At 38.1% G+C, this 22,192-nt stretch overlaps 1 protein-coding gene across 1 annotated transcript in view; it reads right to left on the reverse strand.

Annotated features, from left to right (window-relative positions):
* The window catches only part of SEC14L1 (SEC14 like lipid binding 1), a 37,261-nt gene extending 15,756 nt beyond the window's left edge, over positions 1 to 21,505 (reverse strand). Inside the window, exons 1-8 of the mRNA XM_083352363.1 lie at positions 21,331 to 21,505; positions 17,830 to 17,919; positions 5,372 to 5,521; positions 5,158 to 5,289; positions 4,353 to 4,481; positions 3,375 to 3,606; positions 2,904 to 3,013; positions 1 to 190 (exon numbers count right to left, since the gene is read on the reverse strand). Coding sequence (XP_083208489.1) covers positions 1 to 190; positions 2,904 to 3,013; positions 3,375 to 3,606; positions 4,353 to 4,481; positions 5,158 to 5,289; positions 5,372 to 5,521; positions 17,830 to 17,892 — 1,006 coding nt within the window. The 5' untranslated portion in view covers positions 17,893 to 17,919; positions 21,331 to 21,505. The remainder of the gene's footprint in view (positions 191 to 2,903; positions 3,014 to 3,374; positions 3,607 to 4,352; positions 4,482 to 5,157; positions 5,290 to 5,371; positions 5,522 to 17,829; positions 17,920 to 21,330) is intronic.
* Positions 21,506 to 22,192: the final 687 nt, after the last annotated feature.

A 22,192-nucleotide genomic window follows, 5' to 3' on the forward strand; every position in this document is an offset into this window, starting at 1 on the left:
CTTTGTCATGATGGTGCCAACCACCTGCATAATAATCCTGCAGTACTTGAGGAGGGTTCCATGTATCCAGGATGTAGTCCACCTGATGCTGTTTGCGCCACGTTAAAGACTGGCACAGGATTTCTCTGGCCTTATCAATGTTGAAATCTCTGGCACGCAAGAACCTTAAGATGTGTTCATCTTTGGGGATCTATGAATGTATAGTAATCACTGGATAAGAACTGTTGAAAGTATATAATGCTCCATTAAAAAATGCCAAGAAGTAAGCTAGTCCCTTTCTGTGTTTAAGCAGCATCCTTTTCTCTATTAGAAAGCTGCCATTTCTTTCTTTCATTAATTCCACAGCAAAATAGTACAATCGGACAAGAAATTTAAAAATTTTATATATCAACTCATTAACTAAATACAGAGAAATAATTAAGACAACCAGAAGTTATTGTATAAACTATAAATTACTCTATAAACGACTACCCAGCTCAGACTTCTGAAAAGAATAAATTCTTGGCTGCAACAGAAAAATACTTTCCAATGCTAAGCAACATATTAAAAGCTCCTTGCCTTTTTTGCTGCTAGTTAACAGAAACTGTAAGTGGCATAAATAGAATGAAATAGATAATTAAATATAACTATCAAATCAAAATCTTTATTATTATTGACCAGCACAAAGTAACTGTCAATGCTGCTAACATCGATTGTTATTGCTTGACAAGAGATGAAGAAGTAGCTATTTCATATGTTAAACCTGTGTATTGCTTTAAGACTTGTGTATTGCTTTAGTTTAAAGTTGGGAGGAGGGAAGAGTAGGAATGCACTTTCATTTCATGCAAGGCCATTTGTCTCTCTAAAGAAGATAAGGCTTTGGTGGTTCTTCTAGCGGAAGGGAAACTGATTCTTTAAATTAATTGGAGAATATGATTAATGACAAAATTAGAAAGGTGGAGAATTGTGTCTTAATATATTGTGCAAGGGGCGGAGATTTCAGATTCCAGCTTCTTTCGAGCAAGCATTTGCTGGTGTATTAGGCTAATAAAGGACTTTTAAGGTAAACAATGCCTCAGAGTCACTTGAAAAGCCCATACGTTGGAAACTTGACATCAAACTGGAATCTGAAATCTCCGCCCCTTGCACAATATATTAAGACACAATTCTCCACCTTTCTAATTTTGTCATTAATCATATTCTAAGAACCACCAAAGCCTTATCTTCTTTAGAGAGACAAATGGCCTTGAAAGTGCATTCCTACTCTTCCCTCCTCCCAACCTTAAACTAAAGCAATACACAAGTCTTAAAGCAATACACAAGTTTAACATATGAAATAGCTACTTCTTCATCTCTTGTCAAGCAATAACAATCCACGTTAGCAGCGTTGACATCAACAACTATCTAACATATCAGCTCTGGAAAACTTAGTTAAAAATAAAAAATTACTGGTATACAAAACTAAGAACTCACTAAAATACTTAAATCTATATAAAACTTATAAAACAGAATATAATTCAAATTAAGACTACCTGCAATGTAATTAATATTTACTTATTAGTTAATTAATTAATGACAAACAACTCATGGTGACAAAAATATGCCACACATCTTCCTCCTCTTATTTTCCCCACAGTAACAACTGAGAGAGTGAGTGACTGGCCAAAGGTTACTCAGCTGGCTTTCATGGCTAAGGCGGGACTTGAACTCATGGTCTCCTGCTTTTCAGCCTGATGCCCTAACCATGATGTTTTAATCAATGCCTATATATTTTGGTAATAGTACAGTAAGCTATCCTATAACTTAAATAATTCTTTGATAAAACATGGCAATGAAGACTGAAAATCTAAGTAACTGGAGTTAATAAATGATAATGTAAATATGGCATAATTTTTGTTCAATCTAACTAGCCTTTTTTAATAGTTCCCCAGCAGCTCTCTTTCCCCTCTCCCTTAACAGGTACCACATACTGCTGCTTTTGAATTCAAACACAGCACTGACAGGATTGAGAAGTTATGGAGGTAAGGGTGGGCAGAGCCATTCAAATTGCAATAATAATAATAATAATAATAAATAATAATAATAATAATAATAATAATAATAATAATAATAATAATAATAATGGTGATGATGATGATGATGATGTTGGAAGGGACCTTGGGGGTCATCTAGTTCAACCCCTTGCTCGGGCAGGGAACCCTATACCATTTCAGACAAATGGCTGTCCAGTCTCTTCTTAAAAACGTCCAGTATTGGTGCATTCACAGCTTCTGGAGGCAGGTTGTTCCACTGGTTAATTGTTCTAACTGTCAGGAAGTTTCTCCTTAGTTCTAGGTTGCTTCTCTGCTTGGTTAGTGTTAGCAGCCCCTCACTATCTTCTCTAAGTCTCTGCCAATAATGTCTTATTCCTGCCCCACACCACATGGTGAAAAAAATGCCTGCTTTGGTCTCATACAAACAATTAAAAACTGATCCATAGACAAAACAGTTCATGAACAGAATGTTTTCCTAAATAAGGATATGCAAAACATTCTGTATGTGAACTGTTTTGCATATCCTTATTTAGGAAAAAAATAGAAATCCAAAGACAAAAAGGATGCCTTATAGCAGAATGGAGAAGTTAGACAGGAAATATAAGAACACAGTCCAGGAAATCTTCAACCACAGTACTAGAAGATCCTAAAAAACATCACAAGATGGAAGTCTTGGAGGAGGGAGAATCACCCAGTTCTGAAATAGAATTAGGAATCTAAATTCTGCACTATGGGAAACTAAAGATTGGAATTTTCTAATTTATAAATAAATACATAAATATTTTTGCACTTTGTTTTTCTTCCTTTGGACACTGACATTCTGCCAGACATTCTTGTACACCATGCACTTTTCTAATGGACAGGAAGCAAAAGAGAGACACATCCTCTTACTTTGCCTTTGTGAGTTTCCTGGAGCCACTGCCGAAGCCTGATGAGGCAGCTTTCCTGAAGTGGGGTCAAGTCGCCCAGATACCTCTTGATATAATCTGCATCTAATTTGTCTGAAAATGATAAGTAGAATTGTTTTCATTGCCCATACTTCCAGTGGAAACCCCTCATTTGCAAACCCTCATTTAAAATGTTCAATTATTTACATAAATTAGCCACTAGTACTTTTGATATTTCCATCAGTTCCATAGGATCTTTGTAACCTCCATGCTACTAACTCCTTCAACATCTATCATCTGAATACCCAGTTGATAAAAAAAAACCTGTGCGCCTACTCGATATTCTTGAGATAAAACTGTGCAACTGCCCGCCTGCATTTTTTTTCTGAATAAATTAATTCAATTCTCTCCTTGTATCCTTACTATGAGGGCATTCATAAAATGGTTATAAAAGAGGACGGGACAAACTACACACCATCAGGTGTTCCAGCCGCCAGTTCTGATGCATTGTTGCATGTGTTCATTTCCTTGGTGCTCAGTCCCTCTTTAACGACAGTTTCTGGTATGTTGATTGGAGGGGACAGTGCCCGTCTAAAGTGAGCTGTGCCTTGTTCGAATGCAAATTTAGCAGGAGGAGTCCAACGAGGAATAAATGCTACACCTTCTTCTTCTAGCTGCTTCAAGTAGTACTCTATTATCTCTTTGCCCTTTCAAAACAAGACAATTCTTACATCAATGCATTGTAGATGCACATGTCTGGTGTGTGTGTGTGTGTGTGTGTGTGTGTGTGTGTGTGTGTGTGTGTGAAGAACCCACGTAATTAGCTCCTGATTGAAGAAAACTGAGTCTGCTGGAATAGCAGGAACCTAGTGTTATGTCATATACTTCAGCATTACAAATCCTCAAATAGAAACTCAAGAAGAGAAGAACAAATATATTCCCATGAATTTCAATACAAAAAAAAGAAAAGAAAAGAAAGAAATGAAAAATATGTCTTCCGGAACTTTTTGTTCAAAAACAGACACAACTGCCTTTTTGAATCGTGAAGATCATTCCAGGTCATGGGTAACCTCATTCCTTCTAAATATAAATTGCAAAGTAGACTATTTTTAGTGGCTTAGTGCTGAAGGGCCAACTTCTTCTAAACTGGTTTATTCTTCAGCAGAACATGATCCCCAATATGTCTGTATTCATTCATTCCTGTTATTGGACAATAATCTCTGATATGATTAAAAGGTGGTAACTGATGGTACTTCTGGATGACCAGAGCCCACCATACTCAGGTCTCTTTCTTGCCAATATAATAGAGTAGAACATGCCTCTAATAGAAGATGAGAGTAAACACAGAGTATGAAGTCATACATGATCAATAAGATCCTTCTCAGGAGCTGAAAATTGTTCCCAGCCTTCAGGAAACAGCAACATTATTTGCGTATAAAACTTAAAGGATTACCTTTTTAATATTGCTGGTATATTGCTTCATAGCAATCTTTTCTACTGTGCTTTCAAAGCCAAAGAAAGATTTAATATCAAGGCTTGCAGACTGCTCAAAACATGTCCAGTCTTCATTGTCTGGGTGCACCTGGAGATTTAAGAAATACAAATCTAGGTGTAAGAAAATCTTAATCCAGTAGCACAAAGACAACTATATCTTAAGCAATAGATAGTGCATTTCCCTTTTTTTTCACTTACCACTTTTTTCTCACCAACATAACAAGAATGCCCAATATGCCCAACATTTGTGTTCCTAAAGATTTTACTAAACGTGTTGTTTGAAAAAATTATCTTCTTAAATCTTAAAAACTGTGGAGCCAATAATTCCTTTGAATGGAATAAAATCTGAGAAAAACTACAAAGCAAATATAAAATCAGCATTAATCCAAGACTTGTGAATTAGATTTTCTTCAGATCAGAATTGCCAACAAAAATGACAAATCCTGAGTATCACATAACAATTTACATCACAAATTGTCTTCAAGTGATCAGGAAAATTTGTCGGGTATATTCTTCTTGCTCCTAAACTCTACTCAGGAGCTACGTTCTCATCACTATGCTTTCAGAAAAGTAAGCAAGAACATCTCTTCAAATAAGTCTTTAAAGTCAAATCAATAATGTTATATGGGTTAACTGTGCTTTTAATTGAAAACAGAACCATAAATAGTTGAAACCATAAATAACAAAGAAAGCTTAATTAGAAGTGGCCAGAGAGATGTTCTTAGAAAGACCATAATGTAAAATTGAAGCTTTCCCTTACTCACCGTATATGAGCATTTTTCAATAATGACAACTCTGTTTGAGAAAGTTTCATTGTGGGCCTCTATGTGTAAAGTGCGGTCTCTTCTATTCAAGGAGTTCTTTTGGATAAAGTAAACATAATCTACCCCAGCAATCTGAGAAGGAGAACAGAGATGAATTTAAGAAGCAGCCCCATATAGACGGTTATTTGGGCAAAGAACCTGACTAGGCGTATACCTTTTTCAGGAGGCGTGGAGCATCCACATCCAGTTTACAACGTCTTTCGGTCACATGGATTGCTTGGTCGTCACTCTTGAATTCACTCACAATATCACTGCCTACAAACATGGGGATAAGAGGGCAAGTGGGAAACCTTTTCTCATATGCCTGTAAGAAAAGAAGAATATAAACATCAACCTCTGTCACAAGGCTCTCAAGGCAGCATTTCACATACTTGCTAAACTAATCACAGATGCCCTCTTCATTTTAATAAATGGCTAAATTCTTTTAAATACTAAAACCCTGGCTTGTATTTCTCACATATCTAACACGAGCAGTGAGTGGCACTGGAGGCGATTGTCTCCAGTTTTCCAAAGTACTTCCTCCAAGCCTAATAAAGATATCGAAAGCTTACTCCTGCCATACTGGTTGTCCACAAGCATATCTATACAAATTCTTCTCAGAACTGGGGCCACCAATTCCCAGCCTGTATTCCTGCAGGCAGTCCTCGACTTATGATGGCAATTGCAATCCCTGCAGTTCTGGTTGCCATCATTAATATGGTTATGAGGTAAGACAGCTTCCTGCAGTCAAAGTTACTGGGGAAGCTGATAAAAGTTGCAAGTCCCCGGCTGGTAGGCAGTTAAGTGGCTGTTGCCAGAAGGGCGTGAGGCATGGAGCAGGAAAGGTGCATGAGGGTGAGGTACGGATTGGACACAAAAGGTTGTGTGAGAGGTCTAACACAAGTTGGGGAGGGTGTACGAGAGGGTTTGTGAGGGCATATTCATTCACAAATCAAATTCTTGTATCAGATCAAATTCTTGTATCAGGTCATTGTGTTTATCTATCCCCACACATTTGCACTGAAACCACCCATTCAGATGATCTGTTTGTGTATGGGTTTTACGCATTTATTAATTGTATCGTGCTTTTAACACCTCAGAATTTCTGCTATTACATCCTATTTTTATTTATTATAGGGGCATACATTTGGGCTGTTAATATTGACATGGCACGCTGCTAACTACAGTATAAGATGGTGATACAATCCAGTTTCAGAATAAACGTTTACTCTAGCATAATATATATTACTACTTTCAGAAAAAAAGATTTCAATTTATTCTATCAAGTTATCCGGGTATTTCCCAACACATTCACTTATTACTAAGATATGAATGTGTAATCTCTCCATCTCTCAGGGGGCATTCAGGAGCTTTTCGGCTATGAATAAAATTGTAAGATTCCTGGCAAATCTTCACATCCCCTGACAACCTAAGTCTGCCAGGGACTCAGTTTTTAAATCCTTCTGAAGTTATTCCTCCATTATACGAAAATTATCAAGCTAATGTTCTTCTCTTCTGACAGAAACCTGGACATTAATAAAAGTAGGTTATTTCCTTTTCTGCCTCTTTATAAAAATTTTAGTTTCAGTGTGAAGGAACATAGTCCTTTACTTTGAACGTAGATTTAACACCTAAGACATAAATATGAATTCTAAGAATCCATTCAGGCACAATAGGGAATCAAACTTTAGAAATCCACCTCTAGTGGTAAAGATTAGAAACATATCTCCAAGGTGGAATATATGAATGGTGGTATGTAGTTTTATAATTCAAAATAAATTGGAAGTAGCCATTTTTGCTAATAGCTTAGAAATCATAGGGAAACTGAGAAGTAAATTCACAAACATCTGACCCATGAAAGAAGCTCTAGATGTCTAGCTTTTCTGCTTAACTGCCTTTCAGCTATTATAGTAACTAAGAATCTTGAAAATGCCTCCCCTCTCCCCAAAATACACATGCTGCACAGGAAACAATTACTAATGCAAACATTCATATCAGATTCAAAATCTGTCCCACCTAGCGCATCTTTTGCTTTGCTCTTTGTGACCTTGGTGGTTTTTGATACTATCAACCATGGTAGCCTTTTGAGCTGGCTTAGGGAGGTGGGGGGGCATTACCTAAATTTGACAAATAAATAAAATTTCCCACATTTGAAGGAGTCAGTTTGCTTAACACCAAATTCTGCAAGGTAGGTCTATTATAGGTAGGTCTAACCTGCATTGATATTAAGCCTTTAAAAATGTAGTGTGCTCAACTAGCCATATTTAGAATGCTTTCATGAAGGAGATGACTAGGCAGGTACTAGTCATTTAATTTTAAAATGCTCAGCACATATGGGTCTTCAACAGAGCTGCATGAAGCCAGCTGCAGTGGCATTTTATTTTCCAAGAACAGTTTTTAGCATTATGTATATGACAAAGTCTGGCATCAGCTGCAACTGAACAAAGCCTTCAGATATTATTTCCCACATACCAGCTTAAAAATCTTAACTCAAACCGTAAGTATGTAGTTGCTTAGCAACTGCAAGGGTTGCAATAGGCTGTTTTTTCCACCAGAACTTAAGCATTCAAGCCATTTCCTTCTTTCATCATTTTATGATATTATTTGCATTAATTTTAAAGATTGTATATAAAAATTCCAGTGATATCTCCAAAGTGAGCCTGAATGAATTACTCTAGATGTATTAAAAGGATAAGTGATTATCCATAACACAGCCATAGCATCCTAAACAGTGTGCTAAAAGCCAAAGCAGTACTAATGTCAGCATGAGGAATATTTCAAAAATCAATTTTCTAAACTCAGTGCTATATTGGGAAAATTAAGGAGATCAAGAAGATAGTGCTAATGGCACTCTATTCCTTTATGCTGGTGGTATAGCTTTCTAAAAATACTACAGGATATGAAAGCCACCTGCTCCCTCGTTTAAAACAAATGTCTGCCAAGAAACCACATGGGAGCTTAAACCCATATAAGTATTGCTAAATGCCATTCACAGGAGAATACTGTCAATTATTTTAATTTGACAATATATATACTCCAAGACAATTAATGTATCAATGTTGTACCTTTTGGGCACAAAGGTTATATCCACTAATTATACATACCAACTTAAAAGTTACCAAGAATTTCCCGTGAAAAATGTGTAGCAGAAATGCTATAAAACACCCATGGATATGGTTGTGCCATTTCCATATTATATTCTATGAACCACAGTAATCACACTGGAAGTATACAAACATTACAGGCATATCGACATTATCAGAAGTATATCAACAGGGTTTGGCAATCTAAATTATAATGCTTTTTTTTAAGTATACCTTCCTCAACCACTTTTTTTCCTTCTAGGTTTGTTAAATTTCTGTTTTATAAATGGACTATTCCACTGTATGCAGAAATTAACTCTTTTGTGTCTTGAAGCATATTGACTATATCCACACTTGCCTCATTACAGTAATGTAGATCCCTCCACCTAATTATCTAACTCAGTGGTTCTCAACCTGCAATGTCGTCACAGCGGATCCGTAAAGACTTGGAAAAATGTTATGATTTAAACCTTAAGTCTTGGGGGTCTGTGGTCATGGTACGTGGCCACAAAAGCTTTTTAAAAGGGGTCCGTGGTGCAGAAAAGGTTGAGAACCACTGATCTAACTCATGCCTCCAATGTGAATAGAGCACCATTCATGATTCAGCAAAATAAAGATCTCATCTTTATTACAACTACTAGTTAGAAAAGCCAATCTTAAATAATCCTAGACATCTCCCCCCCCCTCAAATTTTCTTCCTCAGAATTCAAATTATCAGTTGGTCCTCTGTTGTTATTGTTATGTTTTGCATCCAATATTGATTACAAATAACTTTGCTGTTGTTAAGACAAGGTATTCAGGTCTTGTTTCAAGAGCATATAAGTGTCATTTATTGTTGGCAACCACTTAAAACTTCTAGAAAATCTTGACTGTAGCTCCTAGTAGCAAAATGCATAATCATATAGCATGCAATCTTGACTGCAGTGTGGCTAAGAACATTAAAAGTTAGATGGGACTTCTCTCATACACCATCATCACTACAGGAGCCTTGTGAAGATGACTAAGTTATAAATGACCAGTCCAAAACTGCATAATTGCCTACAAAAAAAAATTGTCAGAAAATATTCTTAAATAATTTTGGTGAAGTATACCTGCTTAAGACATCAAGATATATGGCATTTCCTGTAAGAGGCTGGTAGCAAAATTAACTAGAGATTCATATAAAAATAAACCAAGGTTGAATAATTTCATACATATTTCCTTATAAGATAAATATCTTCTCATACTACCATTCTTTGGGTAGGTAAAGGTAAAGGTTCCCCCGCACATGCGTGCTAGTCGTTTCCGACTCTAGGGGCCAGTGCTCATCTCCGTTTCAAAGCCGAAGAGCCAGCGCTTGTCCAAGGACGTCTCCGTGGTCATGTGGCCAGCGTGACTAGACGCCAAAGGCGCACGGAATGCTGTTACCTTCCCTCTGTAGTGGTCCCTATTTTTCTACTTGCATTTTTACATGCTTTCGAACTGCTAGGTTGGCAGAAGCTGGGACGAGTAACAGGCGCTCACTCTGTTACGCAGCACTCGGGATTCGACCCGCCAAACTGCCAACCTTCTGATCGACAAGCTCAGCGTCCTAATCCCAAAAGCCTGGAAGTGCTGTATTAACAAATGAATCTGAAGGAAGCCATTCACACTCAGTTCTACTCCTCAAAAAAAAAAACACGTTTTACAAAACATGAGAAATTTATTACAGAAATACAAATAGACAATTTAACTTCAAGCCACGTCAGGCAAAACTATTTAAGTAACAAAATAAAACATATTAAATGAACAATTCAAAATTCAGACATGGGACTGAAGGAAGAAAATGTACTAGCAGAGCTAGATAAGTTCTTGAACTGAGTCCAACATTGATGTCACTCACATTTCCCATCACGTGGAGAAACACAATATGTTTTGGAAAAGAAAATAACTCCATCAGGAAGCTCATTACTTATTCTGCTATTGTGGTTCAAACATCTCTGAATGCTGTGACGCTTATTCCCACCGTCTTGCGGGGACTCAGGAAATTTAAGAATATGGCAAACACAACCTTTTAATCATTCAGGGTTCACACATACTCCGGTACTACCAAAGCAAGAGCCTAATAACATATCTGCCTGTGGTTGCAGTGAAATTACAATTTGCATTAAGAAGGGCCATTATGTTAAGGCAGCTTGAACAATGCTGCCTTATTAATTCAACTGCTTACATAATCTGCTTACAATATTTCTGAAAGTTCTAAGATTTCATCTGGATTCTCAAAACTCTCAGATGTTTCCTTATATGGAATATTTCTCCTTTTCATATTTGACATGATGGTGAATATTTTCTAGCAGGAGGTGATCAAGCATTTTAATCCTAATGTGGGTATGCCACACCAATACTGTAACTCTTCTAAAAATGTTCTACCCACAGCTGCAGATGAAGGCATCTCTGTAACACAGCTGATATCCCTTAAACTCATAATCCGCCTAGTTAATTGCCTCTCCCATTATTTCCCAGGATATTATCATCCATTAATCAAAGAATGTAAATGTTACTAGTTTTCTACATTCAATTACTATTAGATAACGTTTCTTTATTGTACTGCTGCTTAGAGATCTTCAAATCATGGGTTAATGAATATTAATCAGTAACATGGCATTTTAACAAATTAGAATGAAAGTGCCGTGCAAAATGGTAAAAAATAAAAAAAGCACTAAAATATACAGAACCGCAAATTCAATGGGAATAGATTCCTACATCAGTTTCGTGATCTGAGTAATAAATGCTCTCTTCTTTCAGTTCCATAATTATTTTAGCTGATCTAAAAAGCTAGTAAGATGAGCCCTGCTTAGATGGGGAACCATCCAGAAAGTCCAGGTTAGATTAGGAAGCTGAAAAAGAGAACGCAGTGAGAAAACATTTCCACCTTATTGCTAAGAAAGCTGCATTAAAGTGTTCCATGTAAATCATCACGAATTGATGCATTATTTGAAGATACTCCTTACATAGTACAAGTAGTCCCTGCTTACCAACAGTATTTGGGACCGTGAGCGACGCAGTCATACAGCACAATGAGACATTTACAAGCTCATTCCCACGGAAACCAGTAATGAAGGATGCAAATGGCAATCACACAGCTGTGGGATGCTGCAACGTTGTAACTACGAGTTGGTTGCAAAGTTGATTACATGACTGTGGGGACAAAGCAATGGCTACAATGGCAAGGATGCATTGTCAAGAAGCTCCTATTCATACTTCCCATCACAACTTTGAATGATCCCTGAACAAGTGGGTACTAAATGAGGAGTACCTACAAGTAGTAGATATCAAAAGGTGGAACAAGAGGATATTGTGAACAAAACAACATCCAGCTTTTTATCTGCTTCCTCTTGTATCTACTGGAGTAGACAGATGAAAGATGCTTTAACAATAGTCAACAATATTGCAAAGTTTCTTATATTTAGTAGAAAAATTCACTACATGAGGGTGCTACATTATTCATAAATGTCACAGGAGAGACATTTAAGACCCGAGGCTCTATTCTGGAATTGAATAATGACAATATAATTGCCAGGAAGTAGTATAGATGAATATTTCTTCTCGTTAAAAGTTTGGTTAATATGGCCTCCTTTTAGCATAGCATGCATGTATAATTTAATTGCTATCCTGCCTGTTTTTCCACTTGACATTCAGGACACGTTAACAAACAGTTCAAATTCATAAAAAAGAATACAAAGAACAATTAAACCAATTTACTCTTAGTTGTATATTATACATGTTTTAATTGCAAGGCCTTCAGAATACTAAATATCAGCACTAAACCCAGGAGGGATAAAAAATGTCTAAGTTCCTTTGCTTGTCTGAATATTTAAATATTTTTGGCATAGATACACCCACAGACATTTAAAAAAAATAAACTAGTTAAAAGTTAATTTATACTTTAAGCCTTGAGTACAATGCCACAATGCGGTTCAGCTGGGCACTCGGTATTTAAACCTTCTTTTCATGACTATCTATGTAGCGGCGCACAGACAGTGCTCTACTTAAGAGCTAAGGATGACTCTCAGTGGCATTAGCAGCGGCAGAAATTTTTCTAATTTTGCTTGCAGAAGAAAACAAACTTCCAAACTGAGGGCTCAGCCAATTTTGACAGATGGTGCTGATGGACTGGAAGTGACTGAGATAGAGATGTCCACTCTCCTTCCAGATGAGAGATGGCAGTGAGGACCTGGCTGTCTATACCTTCAGCTATCCCACAAACCAGGAATGTGGTATGGGTTCATCTGTGTCTGTGTGTGAATGGGAGGGGGTGTTGTTGAGTGACTGGGACCAGAGATTTTGAGAACTAGATTAGCCAACTGGTTATGATGGCTGTGTCGTCTGACTGTTAGCTGGGGTACTTTGACCTGGGAGAGGGATGCCAGAAGATGGAAGGAGAGGAGGTCTGCCAGGAGCAAAGCAGACAATAACATCATGGGAGTGATGGGCAGTGGAAGGTATAAAGGAAAACAGAGCAGGAAATTCTTGGAAAGGCAGCCTTAGTACTTAAACCAATTCCAGATCCCAAGCTCTGCCCCAATACTGGATCCTCAGTGGCCCACATTGCTAAGTGGATAGGGGAACTATCCACTGGCTTTCAAGCCATAGCCTTGTGCAGGAGAAACAGAATGGCCGTAGTCATCTGGGAATCTCTTGGGGTTTTCAAAGGTACTGTTTTACAGATAGCAGAAGGGATATCCTATGTGCAAGGCCTCCTGGGATCAGATGGGATTGCTGCTGCTATGCTAGCCTTCCTCCAACATAGTGACTTTCATGCCTGAACTGCTGGAGCCTGGGACTGGGTTGATGGTGATGTTCCTAAGACTTCAAACTACCTTCCCTGGGTTTAGAGTCAGTGGCTTGGGAGTTTATGGCCACAATGAACTTAACCCAATTCATTAGGACCCAACACATAATCCAGGAGCCTGCAAGCCTGCCTCCTTCTTCAAGATGTCACACATTTGGTTTTTCCCTTAGGCATTAGATGACCCTACTTTAAGGGGTTCATCTAATGATACCTGGAGAGATAATTATAGATAAGGTGGCTAATTGAACTATGGTGCTGGAGAAGACTCCTGCGAGTCCCCTGGACTGCAAGGTGATCAAACCGGTCAGTCCTAGAGGAGATCAACCCTGACTGCTCTTTAGAAGGCCAGATCCTGAAGTTGAAACTCAAATACTTTGGCCACCTAATGAGGAGGAAGGACTCACTGGAGAAGAGCCTAATGCTGGGAAAGGTTGAGGGCAAGAGAAGAAGGGGACGACAGAGAACGAGGTGGCTGGATGGAGTCACTGAAGCAGTAGGCGTGAGCTTAAATGGACTCCAGAAGATGGTAGAGGACAGGAAGGCCTGGAGGAATGTTGTCCTTGGGGTCGCGATGGGTCGGACACGATTTCGCAGCTAACAACAACAAAGGTGGCTAATATTTTTTTAGTTTTTTGCTCTGGTATTTTTGTCTGCTGCTTTTAATCTGATGTTAGCCACTCAGAGGTGCATGTGCTATTTGGCCAGTTATATAAAAGGAAGGAAGGAAGGAAGGAAGGAAGGAAGGAAGGAAGGAAGGAAGGAAGGAAGGAAGGAAGGAAGGAAGGAAGGAAGGAAGGAAGGATTGATTTTTAGAATCACACAGCTAGTCATGATCTATAGGCATTTCGGTCTAAGCATTTTAGACTTCTTATTATTCCATCCCAGATTGTGCCTGAAACTGCAAGTGAACAAAAATCATATTAAATAAGAATTTCAATTAGAATGTTTCAAACTTAAAAAAAATACTAAGCTATAACATAAGGGAACAATAGCTATGACCTATATATTTCAGCCTACAGCAACCAAGTGAAGACTTCACTTCTCTAAGAAAGGAAGAGAACTTTTCTTTAATTACAGACCAATATACTTTAAGCAATCATTGACAAGTACATACTTTTCCTATTTTCAGTTGCAAATAACAATCCTGATTGATCCTGCTCTGTTTTCTACTCTTGAGTGTATTTCAGAATGCTAGAAATCAAAATCAGTCCAATTAATATTGCCAATCTTGTAGCTCATCAAAATTAAATGCATTTTCTTTTCTGAAGTTCCATTTCACTGAATATGTTTGCTTTATTAAAAAGAATCATGCAGAGAAATTCTTTTCATATTTTTTCCTATTTCAGGCTTAGTTATAAGCTTATCCCTGAACAACTCTGACTATAAATCCTTAGGTATGGATTAAGATGTTTTAAATTTTTAATATCCAAAATGGAATTAATAGGTATTTTTAGGACAGGGAACCCAGAATTCAGTATTTAGGAGCCCTATATATATTTCACAGAATTATTTACTTTATCCGTTTTTTCAGGACGCATTAAATAAAAAAAAACATTTTCTCCAATGTATCTGCTAAGCAGAATTCTGTATGCTTTATATTGTAAGACTAAAAAATCCATTGCATTATTTGCATAAAGAACTGCTCAAAACGGCTTTGAAAAACCTATTTGGCCATTAGCGTTTGACATTTGGCATACATAAACTATGAATGCAGATATTCTTACAAAGTTTTAAAGCCATCTGCAAACCACTTCAATGTTTAGGAAAGTGTGGAATTCATTCATTTGATACATATAGTGTATTTTTCTGAATTCTATTCACATGTACAGTGGAAATGTAACAAAATTACTGATCAGAGCAATCACCGAAAGAGATGTATTTGAGATAACAGAAAGCTTATTGAACAGTTGCTAATAATGAAGAACACAATAGACAATTTGCACATCGAGACAAATTGTACCAGAACAGGACTTTACAAGAGAAACTGTAATTTATATAGAATCACTGAATATAGTGATTTATAGCCTTTATAGCTCATCTAATCTTGGCCCATTGTTAATACAAGAATCCACTAAACCACCTCCAGCATAAAGCTCCTCTTTCAAATGGAGGTTTTAAAAGCTTCACTTCAAGGAAAAGCAACCTTTATTGTTAGGAATTTTCCTCCAGTGTTCAAATCTTTCTTGTACTTTAGCCCACTGAACCTTGTCCTGCTCTTGGTTTCAACAGAGAATAGATACCTCTCCCACGATAGTTTGTTCGATATTTGTGGATTGTTGTCATGTAGCTTTTTTTTTTTTGAAAGCTAAACATGCCCAGGTCTTTTAGGTAATCCATATAGGTCTTGGTTTTCAGAATCCTTATCAACTCCATAACGCATGTTCCCTCTGTTTCAGGTTCCTTTCACATTACCCCCAGAACTGAATACAGTACTTTAAATATGGTCTAACTCAGACATGTCAAACACAAGGCCCGGGGGCCAGATCTGGCCCGCAAAGTGGTTTCATGCGGCCCGTGAAGCCATCCTGGAAACAGTGAGGGAACGGCCCCGACTGCCTTGGCCCTGGCCCAGAGACCCTCCTTCTGCCAGAGACCCTCAGATCTGTCCCACTTCTGCCCAGGCCCCCACAGGCACCCTTGATGCGAACGATGTAGAGCTGGCCACGCCCACCCAGTAGGCCATATGCACTGTAGCCATGCCCACCCAGTAGGCCACGCCCACCCTGGCCACACCCACCCGGCCCCCTGAGGGCAAACGCAATGCTGATGCGGCCCTCAATGAAATTGAGTTTGACACCCCTGGTCTAACTAGTGTAGATTACAACAGAACTATCATCTTCTGTCATCTGTATGGAACCCTTCTTTATCCACTGCATCACATCGCTATTTTGTGTTCATCTAAAAGTCCACTAGTATTCCTAGAAACTAGTCACATACAATGCTTCCAAAACCAGATATTTTTCTGTCCTGCACCTTATTTTTCCTAGCCAAATATATCACTTTACACCTGTCACAGAAATAGTATTTCAGTGCATTTGACCCAACGTTCAACTTTTTGATGGTGATATACTTGAGTGTTTCAATGAGAATCTTCTAGAGGGCAAATTTGTACTAGAGACAAACTCTAAATATGTACTGGAGATAAACTCCTTGTGTATCTAATCACTTGCCCAAATAAAGTATTCAATTCAATTTGATTCAATGTTAATCGAATCAAATATTTCATGGTTAAGTTAACTCTAGATATGTACTGGAGACAAATTCCTTGTGTATCTAATCACTTGCCCAAATAAAGTATTCAATTCAATTTGATTCAATGTTAATCGAATCAAATATTTCATGGTTGAGTTAATGGCCATAGTAGAAGGCAGTGGTACCCAAGAACTGTTAGCATAACCCTCAATTTTTGGTTCAATTTTGTCTCTCAGCGCTCAGTTATCTTGAGGAACGGGGGTGGGAAGAAGCTCTTTTTAAGTTTTTTGTTATATCTTGTGAATTTCTCCTATATATATGATCAGCTTCCGATGGACAAAAATAAATGAAAGTATTTCAGTGTTCTTTGACTCATGCTTTTTAAACAGTTAACCAAATCTCAATTTCTGTATTTTTCAGCCCTATTTGCAAGCATTAATATACTATCCCTACAAAAGGTATTCAGAAAATAAATACAGTAATTTTATAAACCAGTAAAACAAAAAGATGAGTTAGAGGGGCAACAGCTGAAAAGTTCCAATATGGCCAATGGTGAGGGATGCTTTGAACAACTGTAAGGCCAGAAGTACCAGTCCCCTCCTAATAATGGATTAATAACACAGTCAACCCAGAGTGAGTATCCAAGTTAATCTACATACATTATTTTAATAACATCTTTTAAGTCTTCTTTCTGTTGCTAAACTTTAGTTTTTAAGGTTTTGTAACCAATGATATATTACAAAACATTTAATGATATATTAAATACTGATATCATTTTATCAGTATTTCCTTGGCACAAAGTAACTGTTTTACATAGCACACTGTGCCTATTTGCTATTGCCAACGCCTTCAGATATGCTGTTCCTCCTACAACAATTCTGCCAATAATATTGCTGGTTTAGTAGCAAAAGATTTTTAAATGGTACAGGATTTTTTCCCCTCTCCTACAAGTGAAGAGGGAGGAATTTTTCAAACTAAACCAGAAAAAAGTAAGCAATTTTACAATCTCAGAACCAGATGCTCCAGAATAGCTATATCACACATCACTTAACCATTGTATACCAAATATTTTTTTACAATCCAAAACTATGATATGCAGAACATGTCTCTGGATTCTAAAAAAATACAGCAACATAAAATATGATTTTACAGCACCCTGTCTGTTTCTGTTTTCATCAGCAGATAGCAATCTGTCTAAAGCCAAGCAGTCAAAAGTAATATAAGATATTATGCCAAACCAAGTTAATTTTCTTGCAAATGCTTTTCTATAATAGCATAAATTAATCAACCAACTTCCTCAATAGTGATGTATTGTATATTATTCCAATCTTGTTCATGGTATTTGTTTCAAGTCATCTATTCATGTCAAAGAACAGAAATGAACATGCCATCTTGAATATATATTACTGGAACTAGTTACAAACACCAACTTCTTTACAGCAACTATGTTCAAGCCAGTTATATTTATTAATCTTTTCTTAATTAACCAATCAAGCATTAAACAGAGCCAATACAATTCATGATTATATTACCCAAACAGATACTTACAGCCATAATTAGCTCAAAGGGGTGTTTATACACCCTCACGGGAGACTGGTATTTCTGCACCATGGTTACCAATAATTTGTGCTATAAGATCTAAAACAAAAAAACAAAAAACAGTTATAGGTATATTGAAGCTGAAACAATAATACTCACCAAGAGGTTGTAGATCATGTAGTTAGCACCCTAGTTTCTTACTCCACTGATATAAGCAAAGAGATCTTAAAAACTGAAAATAAGAATTCACTGGGAATATTTTATCTTCAGTAGCTTTCCATTTTGTTAAAACATGTCATGTGTTTAGAGGCACCATCCATTTTTCCACCATTATTTAGCTGGAAGAGATATACGGTAGTTACTCTATTTTAAATGTTTAAAACATGCAAAATGCTTACTATGTGTGCATGGGTGTACATATAAAATTACCAGAAGAAAGAAGTTCAATGCAGTATTTATACATGAAATCAATACAACTGGAGTTTCATGTTACTAACATAAAAATATATTTAAGTACAGATGGCTATAAGATAGAAATACTACAATTCTTAAAAAGCTGAGCTTCAGATACTTGCACATAGCCATTTTATCATTTTAAACATGATTGTTTTATAGCTTTTCTATTTATGGTTTTAGAACATTTAAGTTATAAGTAACTCGATTACTTGGATTATTAAAAGTAGAGGAAATTATCAATTTCCCAGTTCATGTAAATGGGAAGATATAGTAAATTGTAATTTCTTAGCTAGTTTTGCTGCTTGCAATTAAGAGGATAATATTTTGAACAAACAAGATGTTAGACAGTAAGAGATATAGCCCTCAGCATTTAAGAAGAACTATGAACCGCTGAGATATGTTTCAAAGAAAAAAGAGAATTACTACCATCTATTCTAAAACAAGCAATGCTTTTACACTATTACTAATATATTTATAGATTCCGTTTCAGTTGAGAAATAAAATGATTAGGTTTATTTACAAAATCACAACAAGATTTTTACTAAATCAGATGGGATACACACAAACACACACACACACACATATATATGACTGTTCTTACTCTCTAATGTTTGTAAAATTTCTTAAAGTGATTCTGAACAATATGCTTATATAGCCCTTGGAATTCTGAGTACAAATTTGAAGACATTGCCAAAAAAATATACAAAGTGAGCTACTCTCTAAATCAAATAGCTAATTTTGTGACCTGAACAAAATTATTAAATTTCTAGCTCATTCTGTCGTGGGCCTCAAGATTGGTATCTATCATTTTAATAAACAAGTTTATTTTAAAGTCATTAAAATAAGCACAATAAAGACAATGTCACACAATAGTTTCCATCCATACATTTTATGTATTTCAGGTATTTTCACGGATCCGCTTCTGTGCTGATAAATACATACAGAAAGCTGATACTAAAAATAAGTATCACACAGCACAACATCCTTAAGGAATGTGTGGAACTGAGTTATTACTGCATATTGACATATAGGTTTTTCAGAAATGAAAGCTATAGTTTTATTCTTCAAAGAATATATAAAACTACCTTCCTACATTAATACAACGGGCAAATAAACATTTTAAAAGCAATAAAAATTTATAAAAAAATCAAAGAGAAATTAATAAGGAACACTTTCTGAAGCTGCAAGAGGGACTCTCTTTAAACAGGGGACTACTTCTTTAAATCCGTTGGCAATCTGAAGTTAACATAGACTTCTATAAACAACTAAGGAGAAGAACATTGAAGAAAAGTGAGCTCCTTTCAAATACCACAATTGTCTATTTGTCAGCAAGCCATAAACAAATTATTTATAGTCAGATATCCAAGTTGCGGGGGAACCTTTACCTTTTTATCCAAGCAGAACTATCAGACTAAATCATAAGCCATTCTTGAAAAGCAACAGTTCTTTTCTCTTCCTATTTATGCACAACAGACAATTGTTTATTATTGCTCCTCTATTATTAAAAAGCAAATAAAACATGGAATCTATTTACTATTTACTATGACAAAGAAAGATGACAAGATAAATTTTGAACTGAACACCGGGACTCAGCCCTGTTCCCCAGTACTTGTGAATACAATACAAAAAAAAAGTTTAACATGCAAAGGAAGCTAGACATCATGCCAACTCGAAATGCCCGACTGCAAAATAGCTAGGAATTTCAGGAACCGTTTAGAAAATCCAAAGCAAGGAAAACAAATAATACAGAAGAGTGGGGTAGCAGTTTAGAGAGTGAAGTAAAAAGAGGCATAAAATGAGACTTCCGAGATAAAGCAAGGATGTGAAAATACATTGTTTGAGTTCGTGTTCTACAAAAAAAAAAAAATAGAAAGGAAAAGAAAGATGCATTCCAGGGCAAGGGTGAGTAGAGTTCAGCAGGAAAGAAGCCAGAGAATCAAGGGTACACAGGAACTAAGAAGAGATTGTACAACCATTTGTCTGAAATGATATAGGCTTTCCTGCCTGAGCAGGGGGTTAGACTAGAAGACCTCCAAGGTCCCTTCCAGCTCTGTTATTTGGTTCTGTTATTCTGCTGTTGCCAATTAGATGGAACATAGGAAGATGATTTTAGATGATTTAGTTGGTCAGGAGGGCCAGAACAGAGGCTCCTTCCAGTTAATGGTGCAAGAACAAAATGGAAAAAAGGAAGAGTCTGCGAAAGGACTCTAAAAGGATGGGAAGAAGTAGATGCGGAGAAGGGGGGGGAGAGAGAGAGAGAGAGAGGGAGAGAGAGAGGAGAGAGAGAGAGAGAGAGAGGGAGGGAGAGGGAGAGGAGAGAGAGGGAGAGAGAGAGGGAGGGAGAGAGGGAGGGAGAGAGAGAGGAGAGAGGAGGGAGAGAGAGGGAGGGAGGGAAAGGGAGGGAGGGAGGGAGAGAGAGAGAGAGAGAGGAGAGAGAGAGGGAGGGAGGGAGGGAGGGAGAGAGAGAGAGGAGGGAGAGAGAGGGAGGGAGGGAGAGAAAGGGAGGGAGGGAGGGAGAGAGAGAGAGAGAGAGAGAGAGAGAGCTCAAGACCAAGTGACTCTGACGTGGAGAAAGGCGCTTCGCAATATTTAGGGTCAAACTGGCGAGTTCAATCGTGCGTTGCGGGGAGTAGTAACCCTGAGAAAAGAGCGAATCGGGAGACGCAAGACGGGTATGCGAGTAAAGGACCGGGGTGGGGTGGGGTGGGGTGGGGTGGGGGAGGGAAATGCCTTCCCAAGGCAAGGTCAGAGGAGGGAAGGTGAATGAAGACGGACGAAAGGAAGGCAAAGCAGGAGCAGCAGGTGAGTATCCTTCCCGCAACTTAGGGGCTCGGAGTACAGCTCCCAACCGCCCAGCCAGCAGATCCAGGACGAGCCAGATGTGAAGTCCCATTAAACCCGCAGACATCGGGCTGGGGAGCCAGAGGAAGACCCCGGAGGGCACGAGCTGGAAGGAAACAGCGATGGGGGCGGGGGGGGGGGAGAGGTGGGAGAAAGTGGTGGGAACAGCCGGGGAGGAAGAAGCCCACCGAGGTGGGCGAGGCGGAAACCCACCTTCTATCGCCAAGGCCGGCAGCTCTCCTGCCTCATGTCGGCTCCCCGTCCTTTTGATGCCGCTGGCGATGGAGGGGCCCCTCCTGAGTGGTGCTAGCCCTGCCGGTTCTGGGAAGCGACAAAGAGGAGGAGGCGGAGAAAGCCGACAGTGGCAAACCAGAGGAGGAGGAGGAGGAGGGGCCCTGTCGCCCGGCCGCTTGTGCGCCCGCGCACTCTGAAGAACGGCTACGCTCCCCCACCTCCGCAGGGAATGAGCTCGTTCTGCGCATGCTCCCTGCAGCCCGCTTCTGCGCAGAAGCTGGAGTGAGCCTGCGTGGGATTTTTTCCATGATATGTTTCTCAAAAAAAAATAAATAAATAAAAAAACTCCCCTCTTTTAAATAGGAGGCTTAATTTTTTCACGTTGGGGTGAAAAATTGGTTTGTAAGAAGAGTTGATGTTGTTTCGTGGAATTTTTGACAAAGGCAGTTAGTGACGTGGTAGGTTAGGAGCCAATACGGTTTAGCCCTTGATGAGCGATTATTTGGGGCTTTAGCCCAAAGCAAGCGAATAAATAACAAGAAAAAGAGTTGAGTATCTATGCTTATTTAACTAACCTTAATAATAAAGATAAACTTTCCAGGAACCCACTGTTTAGTCATTCAGTCATTTCCTTCTCTGATTCTAAGGAAAAAATAGCGGGGGGAAATGATTCTCTCGAAGTTTTACGTAGCTTTTGTGGAATAGTTCAGTAGCTCATACAGAATATTGTATTTTAGGACTGCATTTTTAGGATGCCTGAAAATAATCAGATGTCCAAGAGGACGTGCATAACTGTAGGGCTTTTAAGGGATGAAGCTCGATGAAACATAGTTTGTTTGCT

This window comes from Vipera ursinii, assembly GCF_947247035.1.
Source record: "Vipera ursinii genome assembly, chromosome: 2".
Taxonomy (NCBI): domain Eukaryota; kingdom Metazoa; phylum Chordata; class Lepidosauria; order Squamata; family Viperidae; genus Vipera; species Vipera ursinii.